The sequence below is a fragment of the Eubalaena glacialis genome, chromosome 14, assembly GCF_028564815.1.
Source record: "Eubalaena glacialis isolate mEubGla1 chromosome 14, mEubGla1.1.hap2.+ XY, whole genome shotgun sequence".
NCBI classification, from domain to species: domain Eukaryota; kingdom Metazoa; phylum Chordata; class Mammalia; order Artiodactyla; family Balaenidae; genus Eubalaena; species Eubalaena glacialis.
In genome coordinates, this window is record NC_083729.1 from 45,846,419 (window position 1) to 45,865,991 (window position 19,573).

The 19,573-nt window shown below is 35.5% G+C and overlaps 1 protein-coding gene across 3 annotated transcripts in view; it reads left to right on the forward strand.

Moving 5' to 3' along the window:
• The window catches only part of ERLEC1 (endoplasmic reticulum lectin 1), a 39,295-nt gene that overhangs the window by 4,428 nt on the left and 15,294 nt on the right, over positions 1-19,573 (forward strand). For 2 of the 3 annotated variants that reach the window (XR_009703688.1, XM_061210436.1), the window contains exons 2-10: positions 1,420-1,524; positions 3,143-3,223; positions 3,800-3,877; positions 4,018-4,081; positions 5,085-5,119; positions 7,130-7,353; positions 7,446-7,575; positions 18,268-18,429; positions 19,055-19,114. Coding sequence is in view for 1 of the 3 variants with exons in the window: in XM_061210436.1 (XP_061066419.1) it covers positions 1,420-1,524; positions 3,143-3,223; positions 3,800-3,877; positions 4,018-4,081; positions 5,085-5,119; positions 7,130-7,353; positions 7,446-7,575; positions 18,268-18,429; positions 19,055-19,114 (939 nt within the window). In the remaining 2 variants the exon portion in view is untranslated. The remainder of the gene's footprint in view (positions 1-1,419; positions 1,525-3,142; positions 3,224-3,799; positions 3,878-4,017; positions 4,082-5,084; positions 5,120-7,129; positions 7,354-7,445; positions 7,576-18,267; positions 18,430-19,054; positions 19,115-19,573) is intronic. The other variant, XR_009703689.1, reaches the window with a different exon arrangement.

Below are 19,573 nucleotides of genomic sequence, written 5' to 3' on the forward strand. Positions count from 1 at the left end.
TCTGACTTTCAAATCTCTTTGATTTCTCTCTTCACTTGTGATGATCTTTTAAATAAGGATCGTTGGCCATAGTCCAGGAGTCTATATAGTAATCTAAGAAAATGTTAACAAAAGCTAGTTCAAATTCAAACATGTTGAAACAGTTAAGAGCACACAGAATATGGAATCAATCTGCTAGGGTTCATGTCTGGGCTGTGCTACTTACTGGCTGTATTACCTTGGACAAATTATTTAAGCCCTGGGCTCCAGTTTCCTTTTCGGGGAGATGGGTACAATGCTTGCTTCGAGCATCAATGAGACAATAAATGTAAAGAACTTAATTTGGTACTGTCATATAGCTAATACAGCTAGTATTTACTGCTGTGTTTTGTTTTGTTTTATTGTCTCGGGAAAACATCTCCTAATTTGTATTTGTGTTTAAGATAACATCAGTTTCAAGTAGTACTGGTTTTATTATAGTTAGGAATTGTTTTTGTTAAACTGAGAAAAGAGCAGAGTTATGTAATAAGGGTGGTTCTTTCCTTGCCAGGGATAGCCAAATAGTATAGTGGGTTTACAATGCTGTAAGAAGAGAAAAGTTAAGAGAGAATTGAATTGTCAGAGAACACCTCTCATAGACTTTGAAAACTTCTGCCTTAGTAGTTAGTGACATATTTGCTATCACAAAGCAGAGATTTCTTTTTAGTTCAAATCAGTTATATTAATTGAAATGTTCATTTGAATTACATTAGTTCATTTTGATTTGTGAATTTGTTTGGTTTTATACTGTAGAACGCTTTAAGGATAGTTTTGTTGATATATACCATGAATCAGCAAACTATACCTTTGGGCTGGCCCACTCCAAACTTTATTTTTGTAAAGCTATTTGTTTGTTTTCTCGGAATACAACCATGCTTATTCATTTACATATTGCCTATGCACTTACTTCCTACAGTGCAGAGTTGAGTAGTTGCAGTAAAGACCATATGTTATCCAAATATGAAAAATACTACATTATATTATGTTCAGGTGTCCCATCCAACAGAATTGAGAGTATGTTTATAAAGTGCTGTAAATTCTCATATATAGGTGGTAATTGTTAATAGGAGTAATAAGTATTCAGTGATGATGTATCCATGAACATTGACGCCTCTTAATGCTTTTTAATCTGTATTATAACTTCAATCTGTTGCATTACTACTTTTTTCTTTTTACTCCAAACTTTATTTCTGTTCCTTATTTTCTGTTACATTGTAACACCAGGATAAAGTTTGTCATCTTCATTTTGTCATTAAAAAGTATGTACAATCTTTTCCCTGCCTTTGCAAGTATGTTTAAAAATCCTGTTGAAATGATGAATTAGTTTGACCTGGGACTGTAAGTTAGTATAGTTCAGTTTAATCAGCTAAAGTAATGTACATTTTTTGGTTCTATTTCTAGCCTACAACTGGAGTTTTGTATAAAGAAGATAATTATGTCATCATGACAACTACACATAAAGAAAAATATAAATGCATTCTTCCCCTTGTGACAAGTGGGGATGAGGTAAGTTTTTATAAATACATTGATAATCCCTGTCACCAAAGATATTTATTTAAAACTTTGCAACTCCATACCTTAAAATAAAATTGAGTGACAGGTTTCTCAATTATCCTGTCTTACTATAAATATAGGAATCACTTTTTTATTGAAGTATAGTGATTCACAATGTTGTTAGTAATCCTTATTATTCCTGAATTCTTTGATTTTTACAGTTCAACTTGGAAAAGCTAGCAACCAATTATTAATGTTTTAGATGAAAATCTAACTCCACACATGCTTTCTTTTATAGAAATGAAGGTTTTGAAACAAGATAAAATTTTAAATGTGTATGTGACATTTTTTATAAAGAATTGCTAATAAGTAAATCTATAGGTACCTTGTGCTTTCTCACTACCTTAGCTCATGCCCGTTTCTTGCTCCTAAAATGCCCTAACTGCCTCTTATCCATCCTTCAAGGCAATGACTTCTTTCAAGATGAAACACGAGAGGCAGCATGGTAAAATGGAAAGGACACCAGCCTAGGAGCCAGGAGGCTGAGGTATAGGCTATAGTTAGCTGTGGAACCTTGAACAAATTTGAAACTCAGTTCCTCCACTCAATTAATTTATTGAGCTAATTACATAATATTTTCACAATCTGTAAAATGGAAGTATTAAACTCAGTGAGTTTAGGTTTCTTAGGTTTTGTTCAGACTTGAAATCTGTGAAAGACAGCTATCTCATTTTGTTTTAAACCTCCTTAAGACACAAATACACACATATGCAATTACACACATATTTATGGCATTCAAGTCTGAAATGTAAAAATATATGGAAAACTGAGAAGTATATTAAAACTTTCTAGTGTATTCTATAAGAGTCAACTGTTCTGAGGCTTTCATAGCTAGAATTTGTTTGGATACAAGCATTTAAAAATTCTGAACTAGGTTTATAAGAAATGTTCAGGAAACTGATACTTAACCTTTTTCTAAGAGAAGAAAGAATGGAAGATTATTCTATGGCTCCATATTTTATACTTCAATTCTTTTTTTTTTTTTGGATTATAGTTGATTTACAATGTTGTGTTAGTTTCAGGTGTACAGCAAAGTGAATCAGTTATACATATACATATATCTACTCTTTTTCAGATTCCTTTCCCATATAGGTCATTACAGAGTATTGAGTAGAGTTCCCTATGCTATATAGTAGGTCCTTATTATCTATTTTATGTATAGTAATGTGTATATGTCAATCCCAATCCCCCAATTTATCCCTCACCCCACCCCTTTCCCCCTGGTAGCCATAAATTTATTTTCTACATGTGTGACTATTTTGTTTTGTAAATAAGTTCATGTGTACCGTTTTTTTTTTTAGATTCCGCATATAAGCGATATTATATGATAGTTGTCTTTCTCTTTCTGGCTTACTTCACTCAGTATGAAAATCTCTAGGTCCATCCATGTTGCTGCATATACTTCAATTCTTTTGAAAGAAGTGGCATGCCATAGGATCTTATTAAAGGTTTTGACTTTTTTCCCCCTTTTATTTCCAAGCATTTGTGGTTTGACCAATGAGTTAATACCTAAACAGCAGAGTTGGGTGAAGTTCCAGAATAATTGTATTAAACTCTACTTCTTTCATAGGAAGAAGAAAAGGATTATAAAGGCCCAAATCCAAGAGAGCTATTGGAGCCACTATTTAAACAGAGCAGTTGTTCCTACAGAGTATGTATTTTATGTTCACTTGATAACTAGAAAATGAATTTCCAGCAGCCAATAGGCCCTTGAAAATAATTCTCTGTTTCTGTTTACTTCATTATGTTGTATCACATTTTAAGTTAGTTGTAAAACTAAACTGTTGCTTAATAGTATTTTGTTCATTTAAATTCCTGTATAGTATATGCAGCAAACACCCAATAATATCAATTATCAAATAATATCACCAAACTGCTTTGAATGTTTTTCAGATCAAAAGAAAGTTTCCTTATATACAATTTTTAATGAAAAATGCTCATGGTTATTTTTTTAGGCTGTGTAAAAAATGATCCCTTGGCCAGGTGTTTATTATAGACCCCAGGTGTATTTAGACCTATTTCCTTCATAGAATTTTCACATTTATCTAATTAGTGAAAACAATGAATAGGCTTCAGTAATTTCATATTTTCTGAGGCATAATAATAACTTTCATTTAATGAAAGCTTGCTCTAAATCTTCAGAGAAATCTTCAGTTGCTTAAAATATCAAAAAGGAATTCAGTTGAGTTATATGGCTTTTGTACATAAATACATCCATCTGTCTTAGATTGAGTCTTATTGGACTTACGAAGTATGTCACGGAAAACACATTCGGCAGTACCATGAAGAGAAAGAAAGTGGTCAGGTATTTTTTTCTTCAAAATATGAAATATGGAACATTATAAAATGAAAACTTTAATAATGAGATGGATGGTTTTAAACTGTATTCTTTAAAAATGTATTTGCCAAATACTTACTACATTTTTATTTTATTTTTAAATATAGAAAGTAAATATTCACGAGTACTACCTTGGGAATATGTTGGCTAAGAACCTTCTATCTGAAAAAGGTTTGTTTCTACAGAGTGATTTAGTAGTAATGCTGGTATTTGGTTTAAAGTATATGTTCAAATTGGTATTTAAAAGATTTTGTTGGAGACTGTATGAATTTTAAAACACTAAAATAAACTTCTGAACAATCCCATAGAAAACTTTTTCAAAGAGATCTTTTCATTATTTTCTGTTTTAGCAAACATTATGCTTTTTTTCTACCTATTAATAAATTTTTTAAATCTGGTGAGACATACATATCAGTGTTATATTTATATAGTGTTAGTCTTTTGCTTGGTTTAAGCAACTTTTTATATATGGAAATAGACATGTAGATGTATCCCTCAAATTATGAAATATTTTTATTCATCTATATTATTCAAATTGCTCAACTCTTTTAAGATTAAACCTTTCACTGAGATAAAAACACTTCAGAAGAAAACTGTCACGGCCAGTTCTTATGCCTCAAATAGAGTATTTCCTAGATAAAGATGTAATAAGTAAATATGACGGTTCTTTCAAAAGAAACCATTTCAAGGAATCTAGCTAAAAGTATGTGTATGTTTTGGGTCTTATTTTTATTTTTATTTTATTTTATTTATTTATTTATTGGCTGTGTTGGGTCTTTGTTGCTGTGCGCAGGCTTTTCTCTAGTTGCGGTGAGCGGGGGCTACTCTTCATTGCGGGGCACGAGCTTCTCATTGCGGTGGCTTCTCCTGTTGCGGAGCACGGGCTCTAGGCGCGCGGGCTCAGTAGTTGTGGCTCGCGGGCTCTAGAGCACAGGCTCAGTAGTTGTGGCGCACGAGCTTAGTTGCTCCATGGCATGTGGGATCTTCCTGGACCAGGGACCAGACCCATGTCCCCTGCACTGGCAGGTGGATTCTCAACCACTGCACCACCAGGGAAGTCCAGGTCTTCTTTAGAAAGAAGTTTAAGATTACAAAGTTGATGAAAACTTAGTCATTTATATCTTGTATATAAGTCACTGGTCATTATTTAACTTACTTTTGTATTAATCCACAGAACAAGAAGTGGAAGAAAAGGAAAAATCAAGAGAGGCAAGTGATAATTGGTGATTTTCAGTCTGAACATCTATTGTTAGACATGAATTTATACAACTTAATTGACAGAATATAGCCATGTGTTCTTTAACTATCTATCAACTACCTCAAAGGATTTAGTCAAAGAAAATTTGCAATATGTTAGATTTTTATGAGAAAAGTTATGCTATAATACTTTTATTTACTTTAAGATCATACAAAAATAAATGAATTTATCAAAGATGTGTCTGGGAAAGTTTCTATAATAGCATTATATCACTTCTGTGCTTCACAGTGGTTCTTTCCCTCTGTTCAACGTTGGAGCTTTTGCATTTTTTCTGTTGTTTGGACCCTATCTCCTATGGGTAAAACAGATAAATCATAAATGTAAATAACAAGCTACCAGACTGCAAGCATCTTAAAAGCAGGGACTGTCTTTTATCTCTTTACCCCACAGTGCAAAGCAGAGTGCCAGACATAATGTAGGCCCTTCATGGATGCTTATTGAATGTGAATGCATAATTGATGACTGAAAAATAGGATTGTTTAAAAAGAACGATTCCTTAGGGTGACCAGTTACAGTTTTTAAATGCCCCGGTGGTTCAAGGAATGCTTTATGAATCCTAAGAATTTCCATAAAGTTAAATAACTTATTGGTAGAGGATATTTCTATAAATGGTTTCATACCATAATGATTCTTTTATTAGAAGTAAAGTTAAACGGCAAAAGGCCTTAAAGATTACTTAAAAGGCATGCCCATAACTTAAAAGGGTGGCTTTGGGGGAATTGGTAAGCTATGCATAGACACACACAGCATTGCTATTTTAAAAGGTTTTAATTTTACAGACTACCTTTGAGATAAAATATTTATCTCAAAATATTTTTGGCTCTGGAGGATAGCAAGATGGAATTCAAAGTGTGAAATGATCAAGGAAGAGGAAGAAAAGGGTAAGGGAAGAAAACTAACATTTATTGAGCCGCAATTCATAAGCCAGATGCTGTGCCAGGCATGTAACAAAGGGTAATGCTTAATTCTCCCTACAGCCTTTGAGTATATATTATTATTCTACTTTTATGAATGACAAAAACTGAAATTTGGTCAAAGTCATAAGGCTAGTGAATGCAAAGCTTGGATTTTAACCCAGGATTTTCTAATTCGAGACACTAGCATGGAAAGAGCATACAAGAAATCTCAAAATATTTTCCCCGGAAACATTTATTTATTGCCTGTTTTGGGTACCAAAGTGATACAAGATGAGCTCCCTGCCTCCAAAGAGCTTGCTTGGAGATGATATTAACAATATCTTTTAAAGCCCTTCCATTTAATTTTTATTGTGTTTATGTCAATAAAAGTATGGGAGCTAACTCCTTAATAATCCTTGTCTTCTGGGGTGATCTCCTTTATTCCCCCATTCTGTGAAAATTTCTTCATCTGTCTTTTGCTGGCCATGAATGGATTTATACAGGAGTTTATATGCTGAGAAGTATGTCTGTTAATAACAGGGAAGAAGAGTAAGCAGATCAATGAACCAGCACAGTATTTAGATTCCTGTTTTAGAAGATAGTGTTAACTCTGTAGCCCTACTTTTTGACAAATCAAACTTCAGATCTCTAGAATCTAAATTCTAACATAGGCATTCACTTGAGAGTTTAGTGAAGAAAGCTCTGACCAGCCCAAGTATAGTAAGTTTCTATATTTTATCTTAGTCACTTTATTTAGAACTTTTGAAAATAATTCATATTAATTATGTTATAGCCTTTTTTATATAAGTGTACATTTTAATTTTAGCACCAAATATTTTCTTTTATTCTGTATTAAATTAGCTCTGAAAATATGTATTTGCTCAAATAAGAATATGAATCAAAAGAATGGTAGAGGGAGACCTTATACAAAGTACAGAAATGTTACCTTTATAAATGTTAGTTTATGAATAAAATGTAGTTTTCTTCCTTTCAGAATAAGTGCTTCTCCATCCTCACCCCACCTCTATTTCTAATGAAAAGTCTGTCTTATACTCTTTTTTTAAGATTCCCACTAAAAATATCGAAGGTCAGATGACACCCTACTATCCAGTGGGAATGGGAAATGGTACACCTTGTAGTTTGAAACAGAACCGGCCCAGATCAAGTACTGTGATGTACATATGTCATCCTGAATCTAAGCATGAAATTCTTTCAGTAGCTGAAGTTACAACTTGTGAATATGAAGTTGTCATTTTGACACCACTCTTGTGCAGTCATCCTAAATATAGGTAGGATGTGGATTTAATATCTTAAACATGAAATGCACACATGCTTTAAAGTGTCATTTGCTTAGGTTTAATGCTTTGTTCTCACTGAATAGATTCAGAGCATCTCCTGTGAATGACATATTTTGCCAGTCACTACCAGGATCACCATTTAAACCCCTCACCCTGAGACAGTTGGAACAGCAGGAAGAAATACTGAGGGTGCCTTTTAGGAGAAATAAAGAGGTATGAGAATTATCTAACAGTATTTCTTTCAGTGCTTCCTTTTCCAAATTTCAGAGCATATATCAGTATTTTAATGATTTCTGTAGTATAGTAGTAGTCATTTATTTTCCTGACTCAAAATTGTCAATTCCAATTCTTTTGATTTTAATTCTTTTCCTTATTCTAATACTTCTCAGAAACTGTTTTAGCATTCTCTTACACTCATGATTCCATAATTTTCTTTTTTATTAATTTGGCTGCATCGGGTCTTAGTTGCAGCACGCAGGATTTTCATTGTGGCTTGATCTTTCGTTGCAGAGCATGGGCTTCTCTCTAGTTGTGTGGCACATGGGCTCCAGAGCGCATGGGCTCAGTAGTTGCAGTGCATGGGCTCAGTATTTTGGCATGCAGGCTTTGTTAACCCGTGGGATCTTAGTTCCCCAACCAGGGATTGAACCCATGTCCCCTGCATTGGAAGGCAGATTCTTAACCACTGGACCACCAGGAAAGTCCCCCATGATTCCATAAGATTTTAAAGTTTGCCATCCTGTTCATTTCAGTTAAGTTTAATTTTTAGCTAGTTAACTGGACTTCGCAGCTAAGCCTCTTGAAAAAATAGACTGCAGCCCATCTTCTAACGCTTTATTTGTTCTTCAGCTCATTGCTATTTATTATCAAATGATATTTCTATCATTCTTCTTAAACTGTTCTTATTAAGGTCAACAGCAATCTTTTGGTTCTAAATTTGCTGAACATATGCATAACTTGAGCTTAGCTGAGCATTGGAAGCTTGAACTTTTTCTCCTTTCTTTACTACAGGTCATTATCTCTGGTTCTCTCTGGTTCTGCTGTCCTGTGTACTAGTACTTTCCCTAATTCCTGCTCCTTAAAATGTTGAAGGTCCCCTGGGTTCTGTCCATAGCTGCTTTCTCTCCTTATTGTACGTAGTCTCCTTAAGTAAGCTCATCCACGGCCATTCTTTCAACTTCCATTTCTATGCCCATGAGTTACAAGTACACATCTGCAACACTGATCTTTCTCCTGAACTCAAATCACAATCAAATAATTAACATGTATTGAGTCTTTACAACTATTATCTAATCCTTACAATAGCATATAAGATTTACTGTTATCCACCTTAACAGGTTAGGGAACTGAGGTTCAGAGAGGGGAAGTGACAAGTGATGGGTTAGAGATTAGAATCAAAGTAGTCTGATTCTAGAACCTGTCCTCTTAACCCTCTCTCTGCTGCTTCTCCCTTTTGATATGCTATCTTCCCTTTTCATCTGCCTATTGGATGTATATACATTTTCAGTAATCTCTAACTTAACCATTTTTTTCTCTTTCACACAGACCCTTTTGTTGTCTTCCCCATTGCTTTTAAAGCAGTGTGTTCTACCCAGTTGTCCAAGTCAGAAATCTGAGTCATTTTTCTTACCTATCTCTTAATTCATCTCTAACTCTAATCGTTTACTCAGTGCTATCAGTGTTATCCTCTGACTGCTTTTCAACTCTGTCCTGTCATTAGTTCAGGACCCCATCATTTCCTAAGACCAGAAACTCATGGTCCTCATGCATCTCAAGGTCCTCATGCATCTTCTTTCTAATTCTTCCCACACAGCTGATAAAATGTTCTTCCTGAAATGAACATTTGATTATTTATTTAATCTTTTGGTAGTTAACATGATCTATACCTCAGGATAAAATCATTGCTCATACAATGATTTTATCAAAGGAGAGTCAAGACCATTTGTGGGGACTTCCCTGGCGGTCCAGTGGTCAAGATTCCGCACTGCAGAATGCAGGGGGCACAGGTTCAATCCCTGGTCAGGGAACTAAGGTCTCACATGCCATGCGGCATGGCCAAAAGATTAAAAAAAAAAAAAAGACCATTTGTGATTGGCTTCAGCTTCATCTCTCATCACCATTCCCTTGATCCCAGCTATTTTGAACAACGTGAGTTTCCGAAAAGTACCACATTCTTTCCAACCTCCTTGCCTTTGAATATACTGTTTTGCCTCTTCCTCTGTTGTCTTCTCCCCTCCCTCCCTACATATGATGAACTAATAGAAGGTCAACACTTGTATGCTTGAAGATGTGCTTCCAGTGTCACTTCCTTTGCAAATGAGCCATGACTTCTAACTGATTACCCGCGGAAGAGATCAGTGTTTCTTCTTCTGTGGTCTTGTATTTCATTCAGTCCTCCATTATAGCACTTTTATGGCTAAAATTTGTTTTTCCTATGGTTCTTCATTTAAACGGAGGGAAAATAAACTATGCTTTCATTACTTGGGGTTTCCAGCTCCTTGTATGATACCTGGTATGCTGTTAGTACTTTACACTGGGTTAATTAACATTTAACTGCAAGGCCTTTTTCTCCCCTTCCTCTTGGATACTTATTGCGAAAGTATTGCCAGACTCTTTGTGGATGTTGTGAACCCTGCCATTCTGAGAGGAGGAAAAATTTATCTTAAACTTAATCTGCATTTTATTTGAAGTAATGTATTGAAAGATTAGAGATGGAATTCTGTTCTCATCTTCTTCTTGATAGTAGTTTAAGTACTGACAGGTACTTAAAGTCAGCTTGATCAAAATGATTCACAAGTCCAACTTTAACTATTCTTCAAGGAAGAAGTACCAGTTTATTGTTCTTTGATTAATGTGTTTAATCTGCAAGTCGAGAAAAATTATTTTTAAAAAGCTACAGGTGCAGTGCTACCCACCACCAGTCCCTCCCATCAGGAAACTTGCACAAGCCTCTTAGATAGCCGCATCCAGCAGAGGGCAGACAGCGGAAGCAAGAAGAACTACAATCCTGCAGCCTGTGGAACAAAAACCACATTCACAGAAAGATAGATGAGATGAAAAGGCAGAGGGCTATGTACCAGATGAAGGAACAAGATAAAACCCCAGAAAAACAACTAAATGAAGTGGAGATAGGAAACCTTCCAGAAAAAGAATTCAGAATAATGATAGTGAAGATGATCCAGGACCTCGGAAAAAGAATGGAGGCAAAGATTGAGAAAATGCAAGAAATGTTTAACAAAGACCTAGAAGAATTAAAGAACAAACAAACAGAGATGAACAATACAATAACTGAAATGAAAACTACACTAGAAGGAATCAATAGCAGAATAACTGAAGCAGAAGAACGGATAAGTGACCTGGAAGACAGAATGGTGGAGTTCACTGCTGCGGAACAGAATAAGGAAAAAAGAATGAAAAGAAATGAAGACAGCCTAAGACACCTCTGGGACAACATTAAACGCAACAACATTTGCATTATAGGGGTCCCAGAAGGAGAAGAGAGAGAGAAAGGACCAGAGAAAATATTTGAAGAGATTATAGTTTAAAACTTACCTAACATGGGAAAGGAAATAGCCACCCAAGTCCAGGAAGGGCGGAGAGTCCCATACAGGATAAACCCAAGGAGAAACACGCCGAGACACATGGTAATCAAATTGGCAAAAATTAAAGACAAAGAAAAATTATTGAAAGCAGCAAGGGAAAAACGACAAATAATATACAAGGGAACTCGCATAAGGTTAACAGCTGATTTCTCCACAGAAACTCTACAAGCCAAAAGGGAGTGGCATGATATACTTAAAGTGATGAAAGGGAAGAACCTACAACCAAGATTACTCTACCCAGCAAGGATCTCATTCAGATTCAATGGAGGAATCAAAAGCTTTACAGACAAGCAAAAGCTAAGAGAATTCAGCACCACCAAACCAGCTACACAACAAATGCTAAAGAAACTTCTCTAAGTGGGAAACACAAGAGAAGAAAAGGACCTACAAACACAAACCCAAAACAATTAAGAAAATGGTCATAGGAACATACATATCGATAATTACCTTAAACGTGAATGGATTAAATGCTCCAACCAAAAGACACAGGCTTGCTGAATGGATACAAAAACAAGACCCATATATATGCTGTCTACAAGAGACCCACTTCAGACCTAAGGACACATACAAACTGAAAGTGAGGGGATGGAAAAACATATTCCATGCAAATAGAAATCAAAAGAAAGCTGGAGTAGCAATACTCATATCAGATAAAATAGACTTTAAAATAAAGAATGTTACAAGAGACAAGGAAGGACACTACATAATGATCAAGGGATCAATCCAAGAAGAAGATATAACAATTATATATGCACCCAACATAGGAGCACCTCAATACATAGGGCATCTGCTAACAGCTATAAAAGAGGAAATCAACAGTAACACAATAATAGTGGGGGACTTTAACACCTCACTTACACCAATGGACAGATCATCCAAAATGTAAATAAAGAAAGAAACAGAAGCTTTAAACGACACGATAGACCAGATAGATTTAATTGATATTTATAGGACATTCCATCCAAAAACAGCAGATTACACTTTCTTCTCAAGTGCGCATGGAACATTCTCCAGGATAGATCACATCTTGGGTCACAAATCAAGCCTCAGTAAATTTAAGAAAATTGAAATCATGTCAAGCATGTTTTCTGACCACAACGCTATGAGATTACAAATGAATTACAGAAAAAAACGTGAAAAACACAAACACATGGAGGCTAAGCAATACGTTACTAAATAACCAAGAGATCACTGAAGAAATCAAAGAGGAAATCAAAAAATACCTAGGGAAAAATGACAATGAAAACATGACAATCCAAAACCTATGGGATGCAGCAAAAGCAGTTCTAAGAGGGAAGTTTATAGCTATACAAGCCTACCGCAAGAAACAAGAAAAATCTCAAACAATCTAACGTTACACCTAAAGGAACTAGAGAAAGAAGAACAAACAAAACCCAAAGTAAGCAGAAGGAAAGAAATCATAAAGATCAGAGCAGAAATAAATGAAATAGAAACAAAGAAAACAATAGCAAAGATCAATAAAACTAAAAGCTGGTTCTTTGAGAAGATAAACAAAATTGATAAACCATTAGCCAGACTCATCAAGAAAAACAGGGAGAGGACTCAAATCAATAAAATTAGAAATGAAAAAGAAGTTACAACAGACACCGCAGAAATACAAAGCATCCTAAGAGACTACTACAAGCAACTCTATGCTAATAAAATGGACAACCTGGAAGAAATGGACAAATTCTTAGAAAGGTATAAGCTTCCAAGACTGAACCAGGAAGAAACAGAAAATATGAACACACCAATCACAAGTAATGAAATTGAAACTGTGATTAAAAATCTTCCAACAAACAAAAGTCCAGGATCAGATGGCTTCATAGGTGAATTCTATCAAACATTTAGAGAAGAGCTAACACCCATCCTTCTCAAACTCTTCCAAAAAATTCAGGAGGAAGGAACACTCCAAAACTCATTCTATGAGGCCACCATCATCCTGATACCAAAACCAGACAAAGATACTACAAAAAAAGAAAATTAGAAACCAATATCACTGATGAATATAGATGCAAATATCCTCAACAAAATACTAGCAAACAGAATCCAACAACACGTTAAAAGGATCATACACCATGACCAAGTGGGATTTATCCCAGGGATGCAAGGATTCTTCAGTATACGCAAATCAATCAATGTGATACACCATATTAACAAATTGAAGAAGAAAAACCAAATGATCATCTCAATAGATGCAGAAAAAGCTTTCGACAAAATTCAACACCCATTTATGATAAAAACTCTCCAGAAAGTGGGCATAGAGGGAACCTACCTCAACATAATAAAGGCCATATACAACAAACCCACAGCAAACATCATTCTCAATGGTGAAAAACTGAAAACATTTCCTCTAAGATCAGGAACAAGACAAGGATGTCCACTCTCACGACTGTTATTCAACATACTTTTGGATGTCCTAGCCACAGCAATCAAAGAAGCAAAAGAAATAAAAGGAATACAAATTGGAAACGAAGAAGTAAAACTGTCACTGTTTGCAGATGACATGATACTATACATAGAGAATCCTAAAGATGCTACCAGAAAACTACTAGAGCTAATCAGTGAATTTGGTAAAGTTGCAGGTTACAAAATTAATGCACAGAAATCTCTCACGTTCCTATACACTAATGATGAAAAATCTGAAAGAGAAATTAAGGAAACACTCCCATTTACCATTGCAACAAAAAGAGTAAAATTCCTAGGAATAAACTTACCTAGGGAGACAAAAGACCTGTATGCAGAAAACTATAAGACACTGATGAAAGAAATTAAAGATGATACCAACAGATGGAGAGATATACCATGTTCTTCGATTGGAAGAATCAATATTGTGAAAATGACTATACTACCCAAAGCAATCTACAGATTCAATGCAATCCCTATCAAATTTCCAATGGCATTTCTTACAGAACTAGAACAAAAAATCTTCAGATTTGTATGGAGACACAAAAGACCCCGATAGCCAAAGCAGTCTTGAGGGAAAAAAACAGAGCTGGAGGAATCAGGCTCCCTGACTTCAGACTATACTACAAAGCTACAGTAATCAAGACAATATGGTACCGGCACAAAAACAGAAACATAGATCAATGGAACAGGATAGAAAGCCCAGAGATAAACCTACGCACCTACAGTCAACTAATCTATGACTATGACAAAGGAGGCAAAGATATACAATGGAGAAAAGACAGTCTCTTCAATAAGTGGTGTTGGGAAAACTGGACAGCTACATGTAAAAGAATGAAGCTAGAACACTCCCTAACACCATACGCAAAAATAAACTCAAAATGGATTCAAGACCTAAATGTAAGACCAGACACTATAAAACTCTTAGAGGAAATCATAGGCAGAACACTCTTTGACATAAATCACAGCAAGATCTTTTTTGATCCACCTCCTAGAGTAATGGAAATAAAAACAAAAATAAACAAATGGGACCTAATGAAACTTCAAAGCTTTTGCACAGCAAAGGAAACCATAAACAAGACAAAAAGAGAACCCTCAGAATGGGAGAAAATATTTGCAAACGAATCAACGGACAAAGGATTAATCTCCAAAATACATAAACAGCTCCTGCAGCTCGATACTAAAAAAACAAACAACGCAGTCCAAAAATGGGCAGAAGACCTAAATAGACATTTCTCCAAAGAAGACATACAGATGGCCAAGAAGCACATGAAAAGCTGCTCGACATCACTAATTATTAGAGAAATGCAAATCAAAACTACAATGAGGTATCACCTCACACCAGTTAGAATGGACACCATCAGAAAATCTACAAGCAACAAATGCTGGAGAGGGTGTGGAGAAAAGGGAACCCTCTTGCACTGTTGGTGGGAATGTAAATTGATACAGCCACTATGGAGAACAGTATGGAAGTTCCTTAAAAAACTAAAAATAAAATTACCATATGATCCAGCAATCCCACTACTGGGCATATACCCAGAGAAAACCATAATTCAAAAAGACACATGCACCCCAATGTTCATTGCAGCACTATTTTCAATAGCCAGGTCATTGAAGCAACCTAAATGCCCATTGACAGACGAATGGATAAAGAAGATTTGGTACATATATACAATGGAATATTACTCAGCCATAAAACGGAACGAAATTGGATCATTTGTTGAGACGTGGATGGATCTGTCATACAGAGTGAAGTAAGTCAGAAAGAGAAAAATAAATATCGTATATTAACGCATATATGTGGAACCTAGAAAAATGGTACAGATGAACTGGTTTGCAGGGCAGAAATAGAGACACAGATGTAGAGAACAAACATATGGACACCAAGGGGGGAAAGCGGCGGGGGGGTTTGGGGGTGGTGGTGTGATGAATTGGGCGATTGGTATTGACATGTATACACTGATGTGTATAAAATTGATGACTAATAAGAACCTGCTGTATAAAGAAAATTTTAAAAAAAAGAAAAGAGAAAACAAAAAGAGCTACAGATGATGGGCTTCCCTGGTGGTGCAGTGGTTAAGATCCGTCTGCCAATGTGGGGGACATGGGTTTGAGCCCTGGTCCAGGAAGATCCCACATGCCACAGAGCAACTAAGCCCGTGTGCCACAACTACTGAGCCCTCGTACCACAACTACTGAAGCTTGCACACCTAGAGCCCATGCTCCACAACAAGAGAAGCCACCACAATGAGAAGCCCGCACACCGCAATGAATAGTAGCCGCCACTCAACACAACTAGAGAAAGCCCATGCGCAGCAACAAAGACCCAATGCAGCCAAATAAATAAATAAATTTATTTTTAAAAAGCTACCGATGATAATGCTTTCTAAACACTTAGCATCTTTACAGTACATGAAAATCTTAGCTAATACTGTAGGATGAGTAATTACTTAAAACTGATCATCTTTACTTCAGAATAATTTTTTTAGAAACTTAGTTTATTACACATAACTTTTCTTTAAAAATATAGATATCTGGCATGTGGGTTGCCTTTTAAGTGTGAATCAAGCTTTACCATAAAGAATTTTTTTCTTTTTTAAACAAAATACATATCTGGCTATCAGAATTTTGGTTTGATGTTCTGCCTGTGTTATTATGTTAAATTAATTTGGAAATTACTGGATTTATTAAGAATCTATTTTATGAATTTCCAAACCCTGCTACAAAAACTACTATCATCTTGCTTTTATTGGAGTAGTTTTCCTTAAAAATGAAGGTAGATGTTCTGTCCACAAGAAGGAATAATAAATTGTCATGCTTCGCTTCTTCCTACCTCTTTCCCTTTTCTCAGCTGTAGGTTTCACTATGCATTATTATTCTTTTGTTCACTAACCTTACTATAGGTCTCATGTATTCTAAGTAATTACTTTAGTCTATTAAACCTTAGCTCCTTATGAGTAGTAACTATGTCTGCTGCTTTTTTTTTTTTTTTTTTTTTTTTTTTTTGCTTTAGATGATCACTTTTATGGGTATCAGTGTCCCAATGTCTTACATGGTCAAGTACTGCATTACAAAGTATGTCTTCTACTAGAAGATTTATAGCTGATTCACAAAGTTATTTAAAATTGATCTCAGGACTGTTGCTGTTGTAATTGTTGAAGACCCCATAAATTTGATGTAAGATTCTTGGGTAGAGCAAAAGAAAAAAGAAAAAAACAGAGACAGAAGAATAGGGTCGGTGCTTCATTTTTAATACTCCATACTTATAATACTGCCAGGAGCATAGTAGTAGTCTCTGAATGTAGAATGAGTTATATGTAAAAGTCAAGGTTCTTTCAAAAAACAAGAAGCCATCTTGGCAATCTTTGTTCTTAATATTGGAGGAGAGAGAGGATAAGGTCATTGGTTTCCAGAGTAACCATCCAGTGAATCCTACAAGCTGAAAAAGAAGAAAAGAACCACAGTTTGTCAATGGCAACTACAGCGGGTGAAAAAGGAGTCTATACATTTTACTATTTAATTTTTTTAAATTATTTTATTCAGTTAGTTGGTACACTCACTTCTTCAATTCTGGTCTGGATTCATTTCCTCTCTGCTTACTGTGAGTACCCAGTTAACTACCAGATTCTAACTCATTAACCTCTTTCGTAACTGTCCTCTCCTCTCCACCCGACTTGTCACTCCCTTATGTTAGATTCACTTTGTCTGTGGCCTGGGCTATTGCAGCTCCTAACTTGACTCTCCACCTCCGGATTTGTTCTTACCATTCCTTCTTCCCTGCCCATGCTAAAGTAATTACTTAAAAATCTGATCATACCATATCTTTGCCTAAAACCTAAAAGATAATGTCCAAACTTCTTAGCATTACATAGTTTTCTATCTATAGTGCCTGCTTCTCTCTGGTTTTAAATATCATACTATACCACACATCTTTGCTCTTACCTCTTCTTCAGGTTCACATGCATATGCACACACACAAAACACATACACAGGCATTCACGTAAGTCACAAATTATTAATGTTTCATGAATTAATCAAGGGTTTTCTCTTTGTGAAGCCTTCGTGTTTCAGTTATCTGTCAAAGTCTATTTGAATCACCCCTACCTCTGTGAATCTGCTATTCCCTGTACCCTTCCTTTATTAAACTGCAGTTTCCTCCAGGGCAACAACCAGGTCCTGCTACATTTGAATAATTATAACTAATATTCATATTTGTCCCACTCAGCTCTTCATTAGCCTGCTTGTTATCCTTTCTTTACCCATAGTAATCACATTTCCAAAACTAAATGTGGAAACAGAAAATCTAACATGTAGCAAAGTATTTAATAAGAATAATGAGACAAAATATGTGAAATGGAAATTATCCCTCTATGTTAAGAAAGGTCACCATGCCCCTAACTGGTAGATGGAACTAACATTTGCCTAGAGCTTTCTCTATGCTATTAAGTGTTGCAAAATTCATTTTCTTAAAACACATTAAAAATGAGTGGACAGGGACTTCCCTGGTGGTGCAGTGGTTAAGAATCCGCCTGCCAATGCAGGGGACACAGGTTCGAGCCCTGGTCCGGGAAGATCCCACATGCTGTGGAGCAACTAAGCCCATGTGCCACAACTTAAGGCCGCGCGCCTAGAGCCCGTGCTCCACAACAAGAGAAGCCACCATAGTGAGAAGCCTGCGTGCTGCAACGAAGAGTAGCCCCCGCTCGCCACAGCTAGCAAAAGCCCGCATGCAGCAACGAAGACCTGATGCAGCCCAAAATAAATTAATTAATTAAAAAAAAAATGAGTGGACTTTTTTTTTTCCAAATTTTCTGAACTTTAAAAATAATAATTTAAGTCATACTGAAAAAATTTGTGTGGCAAAGAAGCCCTTAAACATATGTTTATTTAATTTTAGGAAGATATGCAATCAACTAAGGAAGAGAGATTTCCAGCAATCCACAAACCCATTGCTGTTGGTTCTCAGCCAATGCTCACAGTTGGAACAACCCACATATCCAAATTGACAGATGACCAACTCATAAAAGAATTCCTTAGTGGTTCCTACTGCTTTCACGGGGTGAGAAGTGAACCATCAGTTTAAATATTTAAATTACAGCTTTCACTTGTGTGTTATTTATCAAGGGGCATTAGTAGCACTGAAAAATATTTTTTGTCTATAGAGAAATGGCAGGATTCTGGAAGCTTCCCAATGGACACTTTCTCTCCGCATCTCATTATAATCCAATGCATAGCCATTATATTCTCTTTACTCACAGGCTAAAACTTGACGTTTACTTGACAAAAATATATATATTTAAGTACTTCATATGTGATTCTGGCTAATTGCTGGAATGGGCATCAGTGATTGTGTAGCCTACATCTTGGTTATGTAGCAATCACATTTAAAACTTGAGCTAATATCTACAAAGGTAAAATTTTGCCCCTAAGAACTCCAGTGGGAAATACACTTATAAGTGGAATTTTCATTTTACTTTATTTTACCAGGGCGGTACAGCAATTATTCTCTAATAATGTCTATTTTTTTAAGTTTATCAGTAATTTTTAATTTTGATTTTCAACCATATTATTGCTAGTACAGTTTTTTTTTAATTATATATATGTCCATCACTATCATGCGGCAATATTGAGACCCCAATATGCCTTTCTATGTACTGTAACTTGATCTGTTTCCTTTTCTGTAGGGTGTTGGTTGGTGGAAATATGAATTCTGCTATGGCAAACATGTACATCAATACCATGAGGTATAGAACAGCGTTTATATCACTCTACCACTAGGCGGATTAAAGTTTCAAAAATCTTTTGTGGAAAAAAAGGGGTGGGGGTTGGTGTTACTTTTAATTATAAGATGATTTTAATACGGAAATATTCATCAAAGTGTCTCTAAATTCTGGAAAATGGAAAACTTGGTGTCAGTTAAGACTAAGTCATCTTAAAGTAACGTTATTTATTAACTACTCAGATTCTTGTATTACTGTGAGCCTGGAGGAATAATAAGCTACAGTGACTAACCTCTTTAGCTTTGACCAAGAAATTAGTCATTGTTATAACTCATCGTTAAATTAAGTGAATGGTAACATAGTATATCACTAGAGTTAGTAAAATAGGATAAATACAGCAGGTTTCTCAACTAAAAGAAGGTACCATATCATCTAAGCTTAAAATAAGTTTTAAGATTAAATGCACTGGCTCTTTATTCTTCC